Consider the following 20,581-nt stretch of genomic DNA (forward strand, 5'->3'; position numbering starts at 1 on the left):
CAGAATCCTCCTGGATGGAGAAAAAAAAATGTTGTGAAGAAGAAACGGAGAGAGGTGGTCATGGGGGATTCCCTGATAAGAGGAACAGAGGCCGCTATCTGCAGACTGGATATAACCTCAAGAGAAATGTGCTGTCTTCCAGGTGCAAAAATTAAAGATGTGTCTGACAGGACATCAGGACTCTTCTGACCTACAGATGACTACCCATTCCTGCTAATACATGTGGGGACAAATGACACCGCAAGAAATGACCTGGAAACCATCTGCAGTGACTTTGAAAACTTAGGTAAGAAAGTGAAAGAACTGGGAGGGCAGGTGGTCTTAACTTCCAGTCCTCCCAGTGGATGGCCATGGAACAAGGAGGTGGAATAAGATTCTGCAGGTGAACAACTGGCTACGTCGATGGTGCCGTCAGCAAGGATTTGGATTTCTGGATCACGGAGTGAATTACCTATACGATGGACTACTTGCTAGAGATGGGGTGCACCTTACAAAGACTGGAAAACATGTATTTGGAAGTCGCCTTGCTACACTCATCAGGAGAGCTTTAAACTAGAACAATGTGGGAAGGGAAGTAAAAGGCCAGAAAAAGCCATACACCTGACAAATGCTTTTGAAAACTCTGCTATTAGAAGTTGAAAGGAAGAACAAAGACAAAAGAATCTAAATAATAAAAATATTGGAGAAAGAGAAACCAATCACAAACTAAAATGCTTCTATACTAATGCACAAAGCATGGGCAACAAACAAGGAGAATTGGAACTACTAACGCAGGAAAAGAAATGTCATTGGAATCACTGAAAGTTGGTGGGACAATACACATGATTGGAATACAAGGCTAGAAGGATACAACTTATTTGCTAGAAAGAGACTTGATAAACGGGGAGGAGGTGTCGCATTGTATGTTAGAAACGTGTATATCTGCACAGAGATTGAAGCTTCAGAGACTGGGAGTTCTGTGGAAACTGTTGGGGTAAGAATACAAGGACAGAACAATGGAAAGGACACCATTGTAGGCATTTACTACAGGCCGCCTTTGCAAGCTGAAGATATGGATGAACTCTTTATGCATCAAATGGCCAAGTTCTCCAAAAAATATGACATAGTTGTCATGGGAGATTTCAATTATCCTGACATTTGTTGGGAATCTCTCTCAGGCAAAACTAACAGGTCAAGAAAATTCTTATCCTCTCTTGCTGACAACTTTATCTTCCAAAAGGTAGGGGAGAAAACAAGGGGATCTGCTACCTTGGGTCTAATCCTTATAAACAGGGAGGAAATGGTTGAGGAGGTAAAAGTGGCTGGGACCCTAGGAGGTAGTGACCATGCTATTTTAGAATTTTGGATAACTAGAGGAGGAAGACCTGTGAAGACTCAGACGTCAAGGTTACATTTCAGAAAGGCAGATTTTAAGGGATTCAGAAAGAGAATTGGAGGGATCCAATGGCTGGATATCCTTAAAGACAAAAATGTCCAGGAAGGATGGGAAATCTTGAAAAATGAAATTCTTAAAGCACAATTGTTAACAATTCAGAAAGGAGGGAAGAATAGGAAACATTTAAGGAAACCAGGATGGATGAGCACAGAACTTAAGCACATGCTAAAATGGAAGAAAGAAATGTTTATAAAATGGAAAGAGGGAGGCATATCTAAAGAAGAATATAATGCTGTCTGCAGAACTTGCAGGGCACAAATCAGATTATTTAAAGCTGACAATGAATTGAGGCTTGCAAGAGACGTCAAAAGCAATAATAAAGGATTTTGGGGATATGTCAAAAGTAAAAGAAAAGTCAAAGATGCTATAGGATTTTTATAGGATGAAAATGATGAAATGGTAAGACAGGATGTTGAGAAGGCCAAACTTTTAAATTCCTATTTTGCATCTGTTTTCTCTCGGAAAGAATGGACAAGGCAACTGTTAGGTGGATTCATAACTGGCTTAGTGATCGGACCCAAAGAGTGGTCGTAAATGGCTGCACATCCAGTTGGAAGAATGTCTCAATTGGGGTACCACAGGGCTCTGTCGTGGGCCCTGTATTGTTCAACATCTTTATCAATGATTTAGATGAAAGGAATTGAGGGTAAACTGATTAAATTTACTGATGACACAAAGCTAGGAGGGATAGCTAATACTAGAGAAGAGAGAGAGAGGATTCAAAAAGATTTAAATAAACTGGAGAAGTGGGCAGCAACTAACAGAATGGTTTTTAACAGGGAGAAATGCAAAGTACTACATCTGGGCAATAAAAATGAAAAAAGCATATATAGAATGGGAGGAATAGGGCTAAGTGACAGCACATGTGAAAAAGACTTGGGTATACTAATAGATCACAGACTGAATATGAGTCAACAGTGAGATGCAGCAGCAAAAAAGGCAAATGCAATTCTAGGATGTATTAACAGAAGCATACAGTCTAGATCACGTGAAGTCATTATTGCCCTCTACTCCTCTTTGGTCAGACCTCATCTGGAATACTGTGTCCAGCTTTGGGTGCCACATTTTAAAAAAGACATCAACAAACTGGAGCAAGTTCAGAAAAGAGCGACCAGAATGGTGACAGGTCTGCAAACCCTGCCTTATGAGGAAAGGTTGCAGGATTTGGGAATGTTTAGCTTGCAGAAGAGAAGACTGAGAGGAGACTTAATAGCTGTCTACAAATATCTCAAGGGCTGTCACATTGAAGAAGGATCATCTTTATTCTCATTTGCACAAGGAAAGACTAGAAGCAATGGGATGAAACTGAATGGGAGGAGACACAGATTAGATATTGGAAAAAACTTTTTGACAGAGTGATCAATGAGTGGAACATGCTGCCACAGGAGGTGGTGAGTTCTCCTTCAATAGAGGTCTTCAAACATAGGCTGGACAGACATCTGTCTGGGATGATTTAGTGAATCCTGCTTTGAGCAGGGGGTTGGACCAGATGGCCCAGGAGGTCCCTTCCAACTCTACGATTCTATGATTCTATGATTCAGTCAGTGTTGAATTTAATCAGAGTAAGTCTGTCTGCATTTTCCGTGGAGAGGCGTGTGCGCCTATCAGAAATGATTGACCCAGCGGAACTGAAAACACGCTCTGACATCACACTAGCAGCTGGGCAGGCCAACATCTCCAAAGCGTATAAGGAGAGGCTGGGCCAAGTGTTCAGCTTGGACACCCAATAATTAAGGGGAAATGAAGTGTCAGAAAGGATGTACATATGGTCACTTATGTACCCCTTGACCATGTTCTGCAGCTTCTTCCTCCTTGGCATTGGTACAGGCACATTTTCCCCCCACCTCTGTTGGACCTGGTGTTCGTGACTCTCCCCATTATCCCTTGGTGTTGAAAACAGCCGCTACCTCTGCCACCAGCATTGTCTGAGGGTGATGTTTTCAGCAACTGATCTACAACGACCCCCTTGAACGATTCCAAGGTAAAACTCTTTGGTGACTCCAAAAGGAGAGAAGAAAATTTCTCCTTGTGGATCGAGAAAGGTGGCCAACCAGTATCAGTTATTGGATAAAATGTGTTTCACGGGGGGGGGGGGTGTTTGCCACAGACGCTTACACATGAACTGTGCCATGTGAGCCAAACTGCAAAAAGGCATATGTTCTGTGTCCCCAACAGTAGGAACAGTACACATCCTCTCCTCATGCTGACCCACCTCCTCCTCCTCATCTACCTCCTCCTCTCCAGCCCATCAAGGCTGCACAGACATGAAACTTGGGTTGGGTGTCCACTCTGTAGCATTAGAAGTCCTCTCCCTCCTCATCCTCTTCATCTTTCTCCTCATCACCCAATGTTGCCTCAGAATATTGGCTGGGCTGGGTAGTATCACCCATTGTAAAATCTGGCTCCATACCAACATACTGGGCAATCAAAGCTTCCTCTTTGAGATTATGCAGTGACTGTTTCAAGAGACACAGCAGCGGGATGGTTACGCTGATAATAGCCTGATTACCACTCACGGGGTTGGTGCAGTACTCAAAGTTCTCAAGAACCTCACAAATGTCAGTGATCCACACCTACTCGACAGTTGTTATGTGTGGTGGCTGTCTCTCAGTCTGACAGGCATGTTGAAGATGGTATTCAGCTACTGCCCTCAGCTGCTCACTAATGCTCGCCAACATATGATAGGTTGTGTTCCATCGCGTGGGCAGGTCGCAAATGAGTCGGTGACTTGGCAAATTCAAGTGCTTTTGCAGCACTATAAGACCAGCAATAGCGGTACAGGAATGGCAGAAATGGGCACTAATACTGCTCGACTTCTCAAGTAGGCACGACAAGGCAGGGTAACTTTTCAGAAATTTCTGAACAACTAGGTTCAGCATGTGAGACATGCATGGCACGTGTAGCAGCTTGCCGACCTTTAAAGCCATCGCCATGTTTCGCCCTTTATCGCAGATGACCAGACCAGGTTAAAGGTGCAGTGGGGAGAGACGCTGATGGGTCTGTTGTTTTAAAGCTTGCCACTGATAATGTTTAGATTACTGTTTGCATAGGGCACTAAACGCCTTTTTCAGTGAACTAATGTGAACAGCAAAAGGCAGGCTGTGACCACAAAAACAGTGGGGAAAATGGTCTGGTGCATGCTTGGTAGCAGGCAGTAGGAAATGTTTGGACTACTGCTTTGCAATGGGCACTAACCAGTTTTTTGTATGGACTAATGTGGACAGCAGAAGGCAGGCTGTGACCACAAAAACAGCTGGGGTAAATGACCTGGTGCGTGCTTGGTAGTGTAAGCAGGTTGCAGGATGCAGTGACAGACAGGAGGCAGAGCAAGGGTTAACAATTTTAATAGTTTTAGTTAAACAGGGGGTTAACTCCTCGCAAGGAGATGAATGGATAAACGAAAGAATAAACAGTTCAGGTGTAAATAATATGCAGATCTAATAAGCAAGATAACGGCAGTTTTTTTGTACACTTATCATGTCAGAAGTTTCTCCATCTGTAGATGCTGCTTGAAAGTGAGTAGCGCCAACAACAGATGGCACGGTGTTTGTCCAAGAAAGTCCTGCTGGTAACGGTGGTGTGTCTTCTGGCGGCAGTGGTCGGTGTCCCGTACCTTCCACTGGGTCCCTAGTCCATACATTAAGTGGCTGCAGCCAATGAAGGCAAGGCTGCCATGCTGTCAGGGTCTTCTTTGAACAGTATGCTGACGTCTGGCAATGTGGGCAGCAACAAACAGTCCTGCACCCTGCCCTGGCTCTTAAGCTTATGTGCGGCGCTCAGCTGAACAGGGCTCCCATCTCTCTCCCTGTCACTGCGGCAGGCTCTGGCAGCACCCTGGCATATGGCTGGCCCCGTTTCATCTCAGCCTGGCTGTGCACCTCGCAGAGCATGCTGCTCATGCACCTTCCCCTCTCACAGCTGGCGGAAAACTCCCAGATGCTGCACGCGCTCTCACTTTTAACCGCGCCCCAGCTTCCGCGTCAGAGTACCGGTCCAGACCTTTTTGCCTTCCCCTGCAAATAAGGGATGCAGCCTCGTCAGTTCCGGATCCAGCACAACACAGGTACCTGTAACCCAGTATTCCTCCTTAAAGTTGCAGGCAGCAGGAAATGTTTGGACTACTGCTTTCCTTAGGGAACTAACCCAAAAACAGCCGGGAAAATAGACTGTGCTTTAAAAAAAAAGGCAACATTCAGGCTGTGGGCCCACGTAGCATTTTTTTTAAACGCTCACTAAAAACCGGACTCCTTCCCAGAAATCGCGCGTTTTTTTCCCCGCGCGATTTCACCGCGATTTTACCGCGATTATGATTGCGATTTTGCCCCGATTTTCGTGTGCGATATTCAAGCACTTTCCAAGCGATTTGAAGCATCGCTTGGAAAGTGATTGACAGGTTGGTCAAACATAGTGTTTGACAAGTGTGACCAGGTTTTTACTATTGAGGCTGCCTATGCGGTATCAATAGTAAAAGATAGGATGTTAAAATGCTAAAAAAAAATAAAAAAATCGGGGTATATTTACCTTCCGGCTCCCGCGCTGCATTCCCGGGCCACAGCGTTCCCAGTAATGCCTTGCGAGACCTGTGATGACGTAGTCTCGCGTTACTATAGCGATCTCGCGAGACCGCTAGAGTCACGCGAGACTACGTCATTACAGGGCCTTGCCGCAAGGCATTACTGGGAACGCTGAGGCCCGGGAATGCAGCGCGGGACATCGGAAGGTAAATATACCCCGATTTTTTATTTTTTATTCTTTTTTTTTACAGGGGTATGGTACCCAGGGCCTGGAGGACAGTCTCCTCTCCTCCACACCGTGGGTACCAACCGCACATGAGATGCTTAACTTCCCGCATGGTGGGCATAGCCACATGCGGGAAGTAAGCGATTCTCATGCATTCCTATGGGTGCGGAATCACGGCAATTCTTTGCGATTCTGCACAAAAGAATGATCATGCTGCGATTTTTTCCGCGATGCGATTCCGCCGCGGAAAAAAGCGCAGCATTAGCACAGCATGTGCGGAATGCCATAGGAATGCATGGGGGGCGTTCTGTACACGATTTGTAAGCGTTTTCGCGCCGAAAATCGCGGCAAAAACGCTTAAAAATCGCTACGTGGGCACACAGCCTAAATGCTAGTACTCTGTGTGCTGGAAAAACATTGCTTTGCCTCTAACAAGAGCTGTTTTAAGATGGACACTGAAAGGACACTTTAACCTCTCCCTACCTAATACCCCATCTCTCCCTCCCTCTTCTCTGCCTTTGTTGTGTGTCTTCAGCTCTGAATAGAGCTAGTTTTAGGTGGTATTATGGAGCTAGTGACTGGCTCCTATAAACTGTCTCTTTCTCCTTCTCTACACTGTCCTAGTATACACTGCAGGGAGCCCTGAGATGGGCTTTTGTGTTATCAAGAGGCCTAAAGGCTTTCCCTAGCAGCTGAGCGATCTCTCCCTATGCTTATAGATGCAGTGTGCGCAAAATGGCGGCGGCAGGGCTTAAATAGACCCCATGACGCTGAGCGGCCAGCCAATCACAGTAATGCCACAATCAAGATGTCTGTAGCATTACTGTGATTGGTTAAGATGCCCATCATGTTTAGTGGCTGCAAAGGAGGCGCCAAAACGGCAGGGAGGGACATCCGAATACAGCGAGGCGAGGACACAAATACTCACAGTGTAACGAGCAACCCGAATACCGTACTATCCGTGCGAATAGCGATTAATAACAAATATACTCGCTCATCACTAATGCTATATCAGTAAAGTTTAGCTGCAAAGTGAGAACTAGCTCTTTTTCACACTATGTTTATTATACTAAGGACCATTGCATTTTTGGACGTTGTTTTCATTATTCCGGCCTTTTTGTCATTCTAGTTTGTGAGACTATTCCAACAAAATTGGCACTGTTGGAGGGTGTCTACAATGTTATTCTTCCATAACATTTTTGAGAATCATGATCTTTAGTGCAAACCAAAAGATCATTTCATCCAATGAACAGGTGTTTAGACTGCGCAATTATTATGAAAATGGTCTTTTAACGTCTATAGGCACCATTAAATGGAAATACCCTTTTAATCCTTTGAAAGTATTTGTTTTTTTAAGGTACATCGCAAGATGCTTTGCTGTCAAGTGACCTTGAAGCATGTGAGGAGTCTATGGCCCTTCTTGATGAAGTCATTATGTATACATTCCAGCAATGTGTTTACTACTTAACCAAGGTAAAAAAAAAATAAATGAAAGGATCAGGACCAAAAGGGGGCAGATGGAGTTAGACCACTTGCATATTTTGGGTAATATTTTGCAAAAGTATTTGTTAACCAAAACCAAGAGTTGAACCAACACAGAGAAGTAGAATAAGGTCTCACTCACAGGAGCGTATAGATCGGATGAGTGCTATCTGAAGTTTTATCGGATAGCTTTGGGTCAATGTTATACTATGGGGCAGTGTTGATCAGCGTTTTTTGCCTCATGCTGATTCGACAAGAGGAAGAAAAATTCAGCATGAGTTGCTGTAGAAATTGGATCGTACTCACACATTCAAGTCTATCAGTGTGGAAAACATCGGACTGCACTTGGATGACATCTGAGTGCAGTCAGATTTTCGATGACTCACGAAATGGAGGAGAAATCTTGTTCTCCATCTTCTCCTCACCTGTGCTACAATTCTCTCATCCGAGAGAATCAGAACACACTAACTGACACTCTGATCAAATTCTGGCAAGAGTTTGATCGAAGTGTCATCTATATAATTGATCCGATTCTCTTGCATGAGAGAATCTACACTCGTGTGATCCTGACCTAATTGAAAGATGTGTATCTCTGCTATGATTTTAAGCTCTTAAGACCTGGCAATTTTTTGGGTTTTGTGCTTCTGTTTTTATCTTACCATATAATGTACTGAAAAACAGGAAAGAAACCAAAGTGCTGTGAAAGGTTGAAAGAAAGCAACATTGCAATTCCGCAATTGTTTTTTGTTTTTATAGCATTCAGTGTGTATTAAATGTGATCTGGCAATATTAGTCTGTCAGTATTAGCGTGAGAACATCAAACTTGTATAGTTTTTTTTTCAACTTTAAGTGGTGAAATTTTTTTCAGAAATTTTGAAACAAAATTTGTGTCACCATTCTCTTAAATCAGTGACTTTTTTATTTTTCTATCAATGGACATGTATGACAGCTTGTTTATTATGTTATTTTGACATTTTTTGAAAATGACAGCCGCCATCTTGAAGACATTTCAATGGTACAGAAATTACAGACATTAAATTCATGGGTGAAAAACCATAGAAACATGCCAAAAGTGTGTTGCATTTTGTAAGAGAAAAATATTTGAAAATACAGAGAAAAAAAAACTGTTCACTAGATGCTCCATTGCAAGCCACCAGCAGTAAACTTGAATATGGTGGCCTGGCAATTTATGATCAGTTCAGGGGAAAAGGAACATTACAAATGGGCTGTAAATCCAATACTGTCTGAATAATACTATTGCTTATTCTGAAGCTTTGAAATCGTTTTGTTTTTTGCTTTTTACAGACATTATATGCTGCATTGCCTGCCCTACTGGACAGCAATCCGTTCACTGATCCCGGCAGTCTGTCAGATGTAGGCGAGTTAAACAACATGCCACAAGGCACACGTGGAACCCTCGCCATTTACCAAGCTACACTGGAATTAACTCGAGAGTGTGAACTACATCCTGATCTTGTGTCTCAGACTTTTGGCTACCTGTTTTTTTTCTCAAATGCATCTCTCTTTAATACTCTTATGGAAAAAGGTAAAGTTATGCCACTAATAAAATTAAATGTTTAATTTTATTTTAGGGCAATAAAGCATATATGTCTGACCAATGACAGAACCACAATGTAATGAAACTTCATGATGACAGGCATAATACACTGCAATGTAGAAGTATTTCAAAATATTACGAGAACTACTAGGTTTAAGGAATTGCTTTCATGTCATATATTTATAGCATATCTACAAGTTATCCAACAAATGTAATATTAGGCCTCTTTCACACAACAGGTTTTCGGCGTCAGGCGCGATCCGGCGCTTTTGACTAAATGCAATGCCGGATCCGGTTTCCCTCCCATTGACTTGCATTAGAGCCGGATCGAGCCGGATGGCCATGCGTTTCATCCGATTTTCGCCAGATCCGGCAATGTGACGCGATCCGGCGTCTGGAAAAAACGGCTACTGTAACGTTTTTTGTCTCCGGCGAAAAAGCCGGACACGCCGGATTCGGCGTGTCCGGCTTTTTCATACAATGAAAGCCTATGAGCGCCGCAATGCGCCTGATCCGGCGAGAGCCGGATCCGGTTTCTTTGGTCTGAGCATGCTCAGTAGCTCTGCCCACAAGACATATATAAAAGCAAGACAGTGGGACCCTCAGCCACACCCAACATGCCACCCAAGCCAAGAACCAGGAGCAGGAGAAGGCAGCAGACATCTGCAGCAGCAGCACCATCAGCACCACCCCAAATGGAGCAGCATGCTGAACAACGGGAGGGGAGTCCAGCAACAGATGAGAGACGGTAATTATCAAATCCCCCATTCCTCCAAACTAGGGCTATGGAATATCAAGATATTCATTGGCCCTTTGTTTCTCTTTATTCAACAGCCGCCCAATAGATGCAGCAGCAGCAGCAGCAGCAATGGAAGCAGCAGAAACACCACCCACAGCCATGGAGTCTGGCCATGAGGAAGACAGCACATCTTCTGGGAGCCCTCCCTCGCATCATCAGCGTTTGACGGTAAGTTTTTATTTCCAAAATCCATCATCTCTGTAATATATGTGTATTCATTGCCTTTTATTTCAAAACAGGAATCACAAGATGAAGAGGAGCTCCCAGAAGAAGAAGGAAGGGGTGGACAGACACTTGGAGTGGGCTCACAATTGGTAAGTTTTTTGCATCAAACGCAGAAACACAACATCACACTACACACAACACATAGAAAACAATGTTCTGCAGACCACACACAGCAAACAAATGCCTGCATCCAAAGACATAACATTTTTTGTTTTCTTCTCTAGTCTTCCCAATCTGGTGCTCGGCCAAGAGGTCCTCGCAGTGCCTCCCAGGGTCGTCGGCGACAGCAACGCGGCGGTCACAAGCGCGTAAGTATAAATATTTTTGCTTTGTTTTTTTTGCACTTTTTATTTCATTTCTTTTGTGGAGGCTAATTATGTTATTTTTGTCTTTTTCTTTAACAGCCTTCACAGCGTGCTCCCGACTCTGACGGTGAGGATGGAGGGATTGATGTGGACCGCCTCATCGATCTCGTCAGAGAAAGGGAGCCGCTCTGGAATATGGCTGACCGCCGCCACGCTGACCTGATCGTTACCCGACGACTCTGGGAGGAAATCTGTTCGCTCCTTGTGGACTGCTGGGAGGACCTCGAAGCTCGAGCCCAGATTAAAGAGCGTAAGTATATACAGTACCGGTTGCTTGATTTAAACCAGTGTTTCCCGAACTCCAGTCCTCGTGGTCCCCACGGATCATGTGTTCAGGATTTCTATTTACTTTGGAAATCCTGAAAACATGACCCCTGGGGACCATGAGGACTGGAGTTTGGGAAACACTGATGTTGTATACTAACCACTTTGTCCTTTCTCGTTTCAGGGGAGAGAATTGTGAAGCGGTGGCGGTCTGTGAGGGATTGTTTCAAGAAGGAGTTCAATAAAGAGATGCGGGCCCCGAGTGGATCTGGAGGACGCAGGAGCAAGTACAAGTACGCACGAGCCCTGTCGTTCCTCCGGGAGACAATGCTCACCAAAAGGTAAATATTACACACCACATGTGACAAAAAAATGTTTAGATGTAACTTTTTTTTTTCAGCCAGGGCCATACCATGTCACTATTTTAATTGTTTTTTTTTCTCTTTATTCCACAGCACGGTGAGCAGCACTCGGGAGCCTGCACGATTGGACCCTTCTGAGGCGATCCCTGAGGAGACCGGCACCGAGGGACACTTCGACCGCCCCGGTACATCTGCACCTTCCCAGCCTTCCCACACATTCGACCCATCTGTCCCATCCACCAGCACAGGAGCATCGTGGCCGCCTACATTACATGAAGCTGCTGGTGAGGAGATCGCTTTCCCTTTACCCCACCCTTCTGCCCCTGCCACCTCTAGTACACCTGCGGGTACTGGGCGGCAGCGGCAGAGGGGTCAGGAAAAGAGTTATGCGCCAGAGTTCTTGCATCTGAATGCATCTTTCCAGAACTGTCTAAAAGTCTTGTCAGAGCAAATCTCCGCAGGCTTTCAGCAGATCAACTCCAGCATTCTGGAGGTGAAGACACTTCTGCAAACCATGCATTCAGAAGCAAGATCTTCGCCAAACCACACCTTTTTCAGGTCTGTTGTGGAGCGCATGGCAACACTATCTCCTACCCAGCAGATGCATGTAATGCATTCGTGCCACGCTGCTCTACAGCAGGTTACCTCCCAACCTCAACCTCCCACCACTGTAGTTCCTCCACCTGCACCCCCTCCAGCCACTTTCCATCCTCCCCCTCCTATTACATCTGCACCACCTCCAGCCACTTTCCATCCTCCCCCTCCTATTACATCTGCACCCCCTCCAGCCACTTTCCATCCTCCCCCTCCTATTACATACCAGCAACCTCCCCAGTACCAGCAACCTCCCCAGTACCAGCAACCTCCCCAGTACCAGACATCTCCCCACTTCCAGCAACCTGCCCCGTACCAAACTCCTTCCCCGTACCAAACTCCTTCCCCATACAACTTTCCATCAACATCATCTGCTCCTACAGTCCCTGCCCAACCCTCCACTCCACCGCCCACCACCTCTTCTGCCTCCCACATGTCCACCCATTCTGTAGCTTTTTCCACACCATCACCTCTAACTGTTCCTTCCCCACCACGATCCCAATCCTCTCTCCACACTCCCAGTGTCGAAGTGTCCCGCAGCCCCTCCAGCAGTATTTCCACCCCACACTACACAGATTTATGATATGTTTTGTAATAAAAATGCCCATTTTTTTTTCAAACCTTTATTAAAAAAGTTTTTTTAACTTTAAAAACAGTTTACAAACAAAAAAATATTTTAAATAAAAGTTAAATTATTGTTTACACTGGTTGTCTGTCATTTCTTTCTGCGGCGAAATATGTTTAAAAAAAAGGTTAAATAAAGGGTATTTAAAAGGTAAAAAGGTATTCAAAACCACGTATATAACTGTGGGTAAATTTTAACTTTTTGCCACAGTTGTGTTCCTGGTTGTGTTTGAAGCAAAGTATTTCACCTAAAAAGTTGTGTTTATTGTTGGTGATTTCCTAACAATGTACACAACTTTTGTTAAAAGGTGAAATACTTTGCATAAAACACAACCAGGTACACACCTGTGGCCTAAAGCTAAAAATAGAGACCATGACAAGATAGCCAACTTTGGTTGGCAAAGGTATATACTGTTGGTCCAGAAGGTACACAAGTTTGGTTAGGGCACAAATCTTTCACACTCTGTCATCCTGCCAGTGTACTCTGCCTTGAGGTGACATAAAGTATAGTGCAAAATTGTCCCTCATTACTGAAACCGTCACAGAACTTCTAGTGGTAATGTCATGGTAATCTTGCAAGGTGGTTTCTTCAGAGGTGTCCTCAATGGAAATGGGTTCCTTGCAGATAACAAAATTGTGGAGTACCACGCAAGCTTTGATCACCTCGTCAACAGTTTCTGTCTTGAGGTTGATCGCAGTCAATAGGACCCGCCATTTGGCTGTCTGAATACCAAAGGTACATTCAACCATTCTTCTTGCTCTTGTGAGGCGGTAATTAAAAATGCGTTTTGGTCTTGTCAATCCTCTGCTAGAGTATGGTTTCAAAAGGTGTTCTGACAGCTGGAAGGCTTCATCCCCTACACAGACAAATGGCATAGGTGGACCAGATGTTTGCGGCAGCGGTCTAGGGGGTGGGAACTGGAAGGTGTTTCCATACAGTTTACGCCCCATGGCAGACAGTTTGAAAACTTGAGAGTCATTGGAGCGGCCATAGGCCCCAATATCCACAGCAATAAATTTGTATTCCGCGTCAGCGATGGCCATGAGGACAATTGAAAAATATTTCTTGTAATTGAAATATTCCGATCCCGATCCGGCTGGCTTTACAATGTGGATATGTTTCCCGTCCACAGCGCCCAAGCAGTTGGGAAACTGACATATCTGTTGAAACTTGTCAGCAATTTCAATCCACCTCTCTGTTGTGGGCTCTGGTAAAAACTCTTCAGCTAAGGAGTCCCACAGTGCACGGCATGTGTACTTCACTATTCCTGATATGGTGGAAATCCCGAGTCTGTACTGGAAATGCAGTGACGAAAGGGATTCTCCAGTTGCAAGAAATCTGTGGGGAATTAAAAAACAATCAATTAGTTTAAAATCACAGCATTACATACCAAAACTCAGCTATAACACTTGGAGATACAAACTACCACCAACAAGATTGCAGTGAAAGTGTGCTCTGATGCGATCACATCCAATAAATGTGGCTTACCTTAAAGTCACCATCAGACGCTCTGCGGGTGAAACAGAGAAGCGGCAATAGGTGTCTGCTTTTCTTATGAGGTGTGCAATGCGCTCCACCAAGTAATCAAAATTCTCCATTTTCATCCGAACATATCCAAAAAATGTATCCGGGTTTCGTCGAAGGTCCATGCAGAGTGTAGAATAGACCCCACGCGTCATTCTCTTGGCTGTGATGGGGTGGATCCACAAACGTCGTCTACGATGCCTGATGCGCTGCTGTCTCGCTCTCTCCTTCTCCAGAACAATCACCCTCAAACGATTCGCCTCCGCTATAAAATCCGCCAATTCTTCAAAATATTTCCAATCACAACATCGCCTGACGCCAAAAACCTGATGTGTGAAAGTAGCCTAAATAGTACAGTGTAGTAGAGCACCTCACTCGTCTGGACACAGAGGTATATCTGGAACACCGTCTCTTTAAGGAAGTGCTTGGTTTATTGTATCAGCCTAAACCAAGCTTGAAAGTAAACATAGCCCTTTGGGCAAAACAGCAAAACAAAGAAACAAAAGAAAGAAAACACAGTCCTTTGCCTAGCAGGATCAGCCCGCTCACAGGCAGCAATGTCCATGATTCAGCTTAGCACACACTTTCTTGGAGTCCTCTACAGGAACCACTGAACACTGGAAGCTCTGCCAGTCAACCATTTAAGCCCTGACCTTGTCACTCCTTCATCATGTGACTGATCACATGATTCTGACATCACACAGGTCCTGGCAGCTTGCAGGAGGAGATACGTGGGCATTCTCCCTCCCGTTCTATGAATGTCCACAAAAACCTGCCCATAATGTAATCTTATATATACTTTCCCAACATGCAGTGCTGGAGGAAATTAATCTGGTTTTACATCACTGACGCGATCATGCGTAGTGATGCGTATCTCCCCTCCATCACTTCACCAGTGACTCTGTCACATATCCCCCCCTCTGCCCAAAGCCAGGGGTTTTGGCACCTTTCTCACTAAACAGGGGACTCTGGACAAGGCGTCTGCATTCCCATGCAACCTTCCTGACCTGTGCTCCACATTTAAAGTGATGTCCTGGAGCACCAGAAACCACCTAGTTTACACGGGCATTCTTCATCTTTTCCCTCAGCCATCTCAGGGGTGCATGAACAAATATTAGTCTGAGCTTTCTGCCTAACAGGGTGCCTCATGGTGTCGATTGCCCACTTGATGGCCAAGCATTCCTTCTCCATGATGGCAAAGTTTTTCTCACAGGAAGAGAGGTTCCTACTCAGGTATAGGACTGGGTGTTCATCACCATATATTACTTGGGACAGTACAGCTCCCAAACCGACTAAGGCTACTTTCACACATCAGTTTTTTGCCGTCAGGCAGGATCCGGCTATTTTTAGAAAAAACGGATCCGGCATAAATTTTGGAGAACTGTAGAAACGGATCCGTTTTTTTGCTGGATCCGTCTAGCAGGTTATATCTGTTCCTGGGGGCTGGCCAATTGGATCTGAGCATGCGCAGACTTAAAAAAACCGGATCCGGTGGCTGGATCCGTCTTTTTCTGGATCCGGCGCATTCCGGCGCCCATAGACTTTCATTGTAGCAAAAAGCTGGAAGCGCCGGATCCGGCGCTTCCGACTTTTTCGCCGGAGACAAAAAACGTTACAGTAGCCGTTTTTTCCAGACGCCGGAATGAGACAAGTTGCCGGATCCGGCAAAAAACGGATGAAACGCAATGCCATCCGGCACGATCCGGCGCTAATGCAAGTCAATGGGGAAAAACTGGATCCGGCATTGCATTTTGCCGGATCCGGTTTTACAAAAAAAAGCCGGATCGCGCCTTAAGGCAAAAAACTGATGTGTGAAAGAGGTCTTAGGAGGCGTATGTCTGGAGCACAAACTCTTTGTGAAGTCTGCTGCCACCAAGACTGGCTGTCGACATCGGATGAGCTTCAACTCCTGGAATGCCATCTCCTCTTCAGAGGACCACTTGACCATCGTCGACTTTGTGCCTTTGAGAAGATTAGTCAGGGGGAAGCTATCATGGCGAAGTTCGGGATAAATCGCCAATAATATCCCACAATTCTGATGAACGCCCTGATCTGCTTTTTGGAGACTGGCTGTGGCCACTTCTGGATTGCCTCCACTTTGTCTACTTGCAGCTTTATCTCGCCTCTTCCAATAATATAGCCCAAGCATTTCGCCTCCTCTTTCCCGAGGGCGCAATACTTCGGGTTTAAAGTAAACCCCGCCTTCCTTAGAGCATCGAGTACCACCTGGTCCTTCGGCAGGTAACTTCACCAATCCGGGCTGAAAATCACAATGTTGTCCAAATAAGCAGCGGCATATTTCTTGTGAGGGCCTAGAATCTGGTCGATAGCCTTTTGGAAGGTGGCTGGGGCTGTAGTCTGAACGGCATCCTGGTATATTGAAAGCACCCGTCAGGCGTAGAGAAGGCCATCTTCTCCTTGGCATTTGGAGACAGGAGAATTTGCAGTACCCCTTCGTTAGGTCCAGGGTGGTGATAACCTGGCTGACCCTAGCCTCTCAATAAGCTCATCGACCTGAGGCTTTGGATACACGTCAAACTTGGACACCTCATTAAGCTTCCTGTAATCATTACAGAAGCGCCACTCTCCACTTGGCTTTTGCACCAGAACAGTAGGGCTGGACCAGCTGCTCTTTGACTCCTCAATGACACCCAGGCTCAACATTCTCTTCACCTTCTGGGAGATCACCTCACAGCGAGCTTCAGGAATCTGATATGGCCTTTAGTTCACCTTCACATGTGGTTCAATCAGGATTTCATGCTCCACCACCAGCGTACATTCTGGTAACTCCGAAAACAGGTCTCGGTTCTGCTGATGCAGCTCACGGCACTGTTGTTTCTGGGCCGCCGACAGTGTCACAGCCAATGTGACATCCTCGACCTTGGCTTCAGAATGGGCTTCTAGGCACAGTGCACTACTGGATCCTTGTCTCGCCAAGGTTTTAGCAGGTTCACATGGTACACTTGGTATAATTTCCTTCTCCCTGGTTGGTGGACCTTATAGTTGACATCACTCAACTTCTCGACCACTTCATATGGCCCTTGCCAGTTGGCCAGGAATTTATTCTCCACTGTGGGGATCAACACGAGCACTCGGTCCCTAGGGCCAAACTGTCTTAGCCTCGCGGCCCGGTTGTAGACCCTCGCCTGGGCTTCTTGTGCTTGAAGGAGACTCTCCTTCACAATCGGCATCACCTTTGCGATTCGATCTTTCATTTGGGCCACATGCTCGATGACGCTCCGGTGGGGTGTAACTTCTGCTTCCCAAGTCTCCTTTGTTATATGGACGGGGGTGCCATCCGTATAACAACTCGAACAGTGAAAACCTTGTAGAAGCCTGAAGAGCTTCCCTGATGGAGAACAGTAGGTATGGCAGGAGGCAATCCCAATCTTGTCCATCCTTCTCTATGACCTTTCTCAACATAGACTTTAGGGTCTTATTGAACCTCTCCACCAGGTGGTCTGTCTGCGGATAGTACACCGATGTCCTAAGTTGGGTAATCTGAAGGGCCTTGCACAACTCCCTCATTACCTTGGACAAAAACTGTGTCCCTTGATCCGTCAGGATTTCTTTCGGCAGGTCTGTCGGTGAGAAAATATGAACTAGCTATTGTGCTATACTCCGGGCGGAGGAGTTTCTCAGGGGTACGGCTTCAGGGTACTGCATAGGGTAGTCCAAGCCCACGAGGAAGTATTGATGATCCCTTGACTTAACTAATGGCCCGACCAGGTCCATGGCAATCCGGTCAAACGGGACTTCGATTATGGGTAACGGAACTAGGGGATACAGAGGCAATTAGCTGACAGGTAGGGCAGGAGCAGCAGAAATTAACATTGTCCCTGTGACACCCAGGCCAGTAAAGCCTCTGCAGGACTCTTTCTTGGGTCATACCTACATCTAGATGCCCCACCAAGACATGAGTATGGGCCAGATCTAGCACCCTGCGTATATAGAGTCCCGGGACTAGCAGCTGCTCTAATACTTCCCCTCTCTGTTTAGTGAACCGATACAGTAACTCCCCATTGACTGCAGAGTATGGGAACCTGGTGTCGGCAATCTGATTTTTCACAGTCACGTTCTCCCGTACATTTTTCAAAGTCAAGCCCAGCCAGAAATCTCCAGATCAGGAATTTCAGGTACACTGGTTTCCATCTTGTCCTCGTCACCGGCCAGGACACACAAATGGAACTCATCCATCTCCGACTGTGGTGGGGTTTCAACAGGGTTTTGCTGGCTCCTTTCTGCGTCCTTTGACAGCTCCACCTTTCCCCACAAGTCCCAAAAAAGGCTGAAGTCTCTCCCAATTATCACGGGGTGCAGCAAACCTTCAACCACCCCGACCTCATGGGACGCCGTACCCTGGCTTGTTTTAACCAACACTCTGGCAACAGGATAGTCCTTGGCATCACCGTGGATACAGCGTACCCCCACGTGTTTCCCCAGGATTAACTGATGGGGTAGTGTGGCCCTTACCAGGGTCACCAAACGCCCTGAATTTAAGAGTCCTGTCACTAGCACCCCAATTATTGACACGAGACATGCCTGTGGCCCATCACTGGGCTGATAGTCCACACTGCAGGCAGGGTAGGCATAGTAGGAGCAGTGCCTCCCAAGGATACAGTCCACCTCTTCAGAGGACAAAGGGTAACAGGCGGCTATATGTCCAAGACCGTGACACCTCTAGCAAAACAAGTCTTTACCCGTGGCCATTGACAACCCCTCAGTGACCCCTTGGGATCTAGGACTTCCCCCAGTGGTGGCTTTACTACCCCTCTTTTGGGGCTCAGGTTCTGGCTGGGTACCCCAGTATGAGGATGTACCCTGGCTTCCTTAGGGACCTCTTAACCACCTGGAACCATTCCACTAGGCCCACCAGTTTATCTGAATTTTGGGGATCTCCCCGGGGCAACCCAGGTCTGCACTGGCCTAGGAAGGAAGGACACAAACCGGTCCATGACGAGCTTGACCATCTGGGCTGAGGTGGAGGATTCCGGCTGCAGCCATTTTTGCACCAGATGTAGTAGGTCGAACATTTGGAATCGAGGTTGTTTGTCCTCATAATACGCCCAGTGGTGACCCCTTTGTGCTCTGACTGACATAGTCACTCCTGTGCATACCAAAATTTCAGTCTTTAACTTGGCATACTCCTGCGCATCCTGTAATGCCAATTCATAATAGACCTTCTGGGGCTCACCAATCAAATACTGGATCAGCACCTCTGCCCACTGCTCTGGCGGTAGCTTCTCATGCTCAGCTACCTGCTCGAACACAGTCAGAAAAGCCTCCACATCATACCCCGGGTCATTTTTGCATGGCTCATCTTACTGTCTTCCTCACCTGAACTTTAGGGAGGGGTTGTCAGCTTTCCACGAACAGCCTCTTCTAGTATTTGCTGCTGGTGTTGCTGCTGCATTTGTTGTATAAGCAACTTACTGGTCTCTTGCTGCGCCATCTGCTGCTGCTGTAATTGCTGCTGATGTTGTAGCTGTTGCTGCTACTGGGCTTGTAATGTTTGAGTATGACCTCCATCTTGCCTGACATCTACGCTGGCTTGTAGCCGTCCCACGTGTTCGCTGGGAAACTGCCCGCACTTCTAACACCACCTGTGGCAGAGCACCTCACTCATCTGAGCACGGACGTATATCTGGAACACCGTCTCTTTAAGAAAATGCTTGGTTTATTGTATCAGCATAAATCAAGCTTAAAAGTAAACACAGCCCTCTCGAAAAACAGCAAAACAGAGAAACAAAAGAAAGAAACACAGTCCTTTGCCTAGCTGGATCAGCCCGCTCACAGGCAGCAATGTCCACTGTTCAACCTAGCACACATGTAAGGGAAGGCCAGGACTGTAGTCGTGACCTGAGATACCACAGCATCTGTGTCCCGACCTTCCCCTACATAAAACTGTATTCTTCTTCTCAGTGTACCTGCATCTCCAAATTCAAGTCCCTCCGGGCACTTCCCAGGCGATCACGGTCCCTCTTTCAGGCGACCCCCAATAATGGAGACACAGTCCAGGATAACTTGAACATTCTTTTTACTTAATACTTCGCACAATACATCCACAGTTGGCACATCATGGGATTCACTTGTTTCCTTATCTTTCCCTGCTTTGCTGTCACTTCTGTGCAGCACACGCCCGGACCGTCTTAGACTGCTCCCCAGTTCCTTCCTGGCCTAACCTCACAATGATGACAATTTCTTCTGCCTGTTTCGCTCCTGACTCGAAATCATCAATCACCAGGTTTGGTTGCCTCTGGTAAAGCATCCGGCCTGTCTGTACCGATCTAGTCGAAGCTCCAACTTCCTTTATCTCCTCAGTCCAACTGACTCCTGCCCTAAAGGCATCTGCCCAGGCAATGAGTCGCCACATCTTTCCTTCCCTGTTCTGGCCCACTGATATGATGCACAGTGGCCGTGGATAACGTGGGCTGCAGTAATATAACGTTATGTGGCTGCCAATCTGTCCGGGCCTATAGCCCATGTGGACATTTGGGCACCCTGGCCCCATTTCACCTAACTTCCTAGAAACTCCTGTATTACCACCCGGCAGCCCCTCCTACACTTAATCCCCTTTAACCATACTGTTAACTATACCTACAGTGCAC

The 20,581-nt window shown here is 46.2% G+C and overlaps 1 protein-coding gene across 3 annotated transcripts in view; it reads left to right on the plus strand.

The window, feature by feature from the left end:
• Positions 1-20,581, plus strand: part of RASIP1 (Ras interacting protein 1) — a 452,478-nt gene that overhangs the window by 360,938 nt on the left and 70,959 nt on the right. For all 3 annotated transcript variants that reach the window (XM_073552118.1, XM_073552119.1, XM_073552120.1), the window contains exons 8-9: positions 7,533-7,648; positions 8,963-9,203. In XM_073552118.1, coding sequence (XP_073408219.1) covers positions 7,533-7,648; positions 8,963-9,203 — 357 coding nt within the window. The remainder of the gene's footprint in view (positions 1-7,532; positions 7,649-8,962; positions 9,204-20,581) is intronic.

The sequence above is a fragment of the Dendrobates tinctorius genome, unplaced genomic scaffold (genome assembly GCF_039654945.1).
Source record: "Dendrobates tinctorius isolate UK_male_01 unplaced genomic scaffold, ASM3965494v1 ptg000184l, whole genome shotgun sequence".
Classification (NCBI taxonomy): Eukaryota; Metazoa; Chordata; class Amphibia; order Anura; family Dendrobatidae; genus Dendrobates; species Dendrobates tinctorius.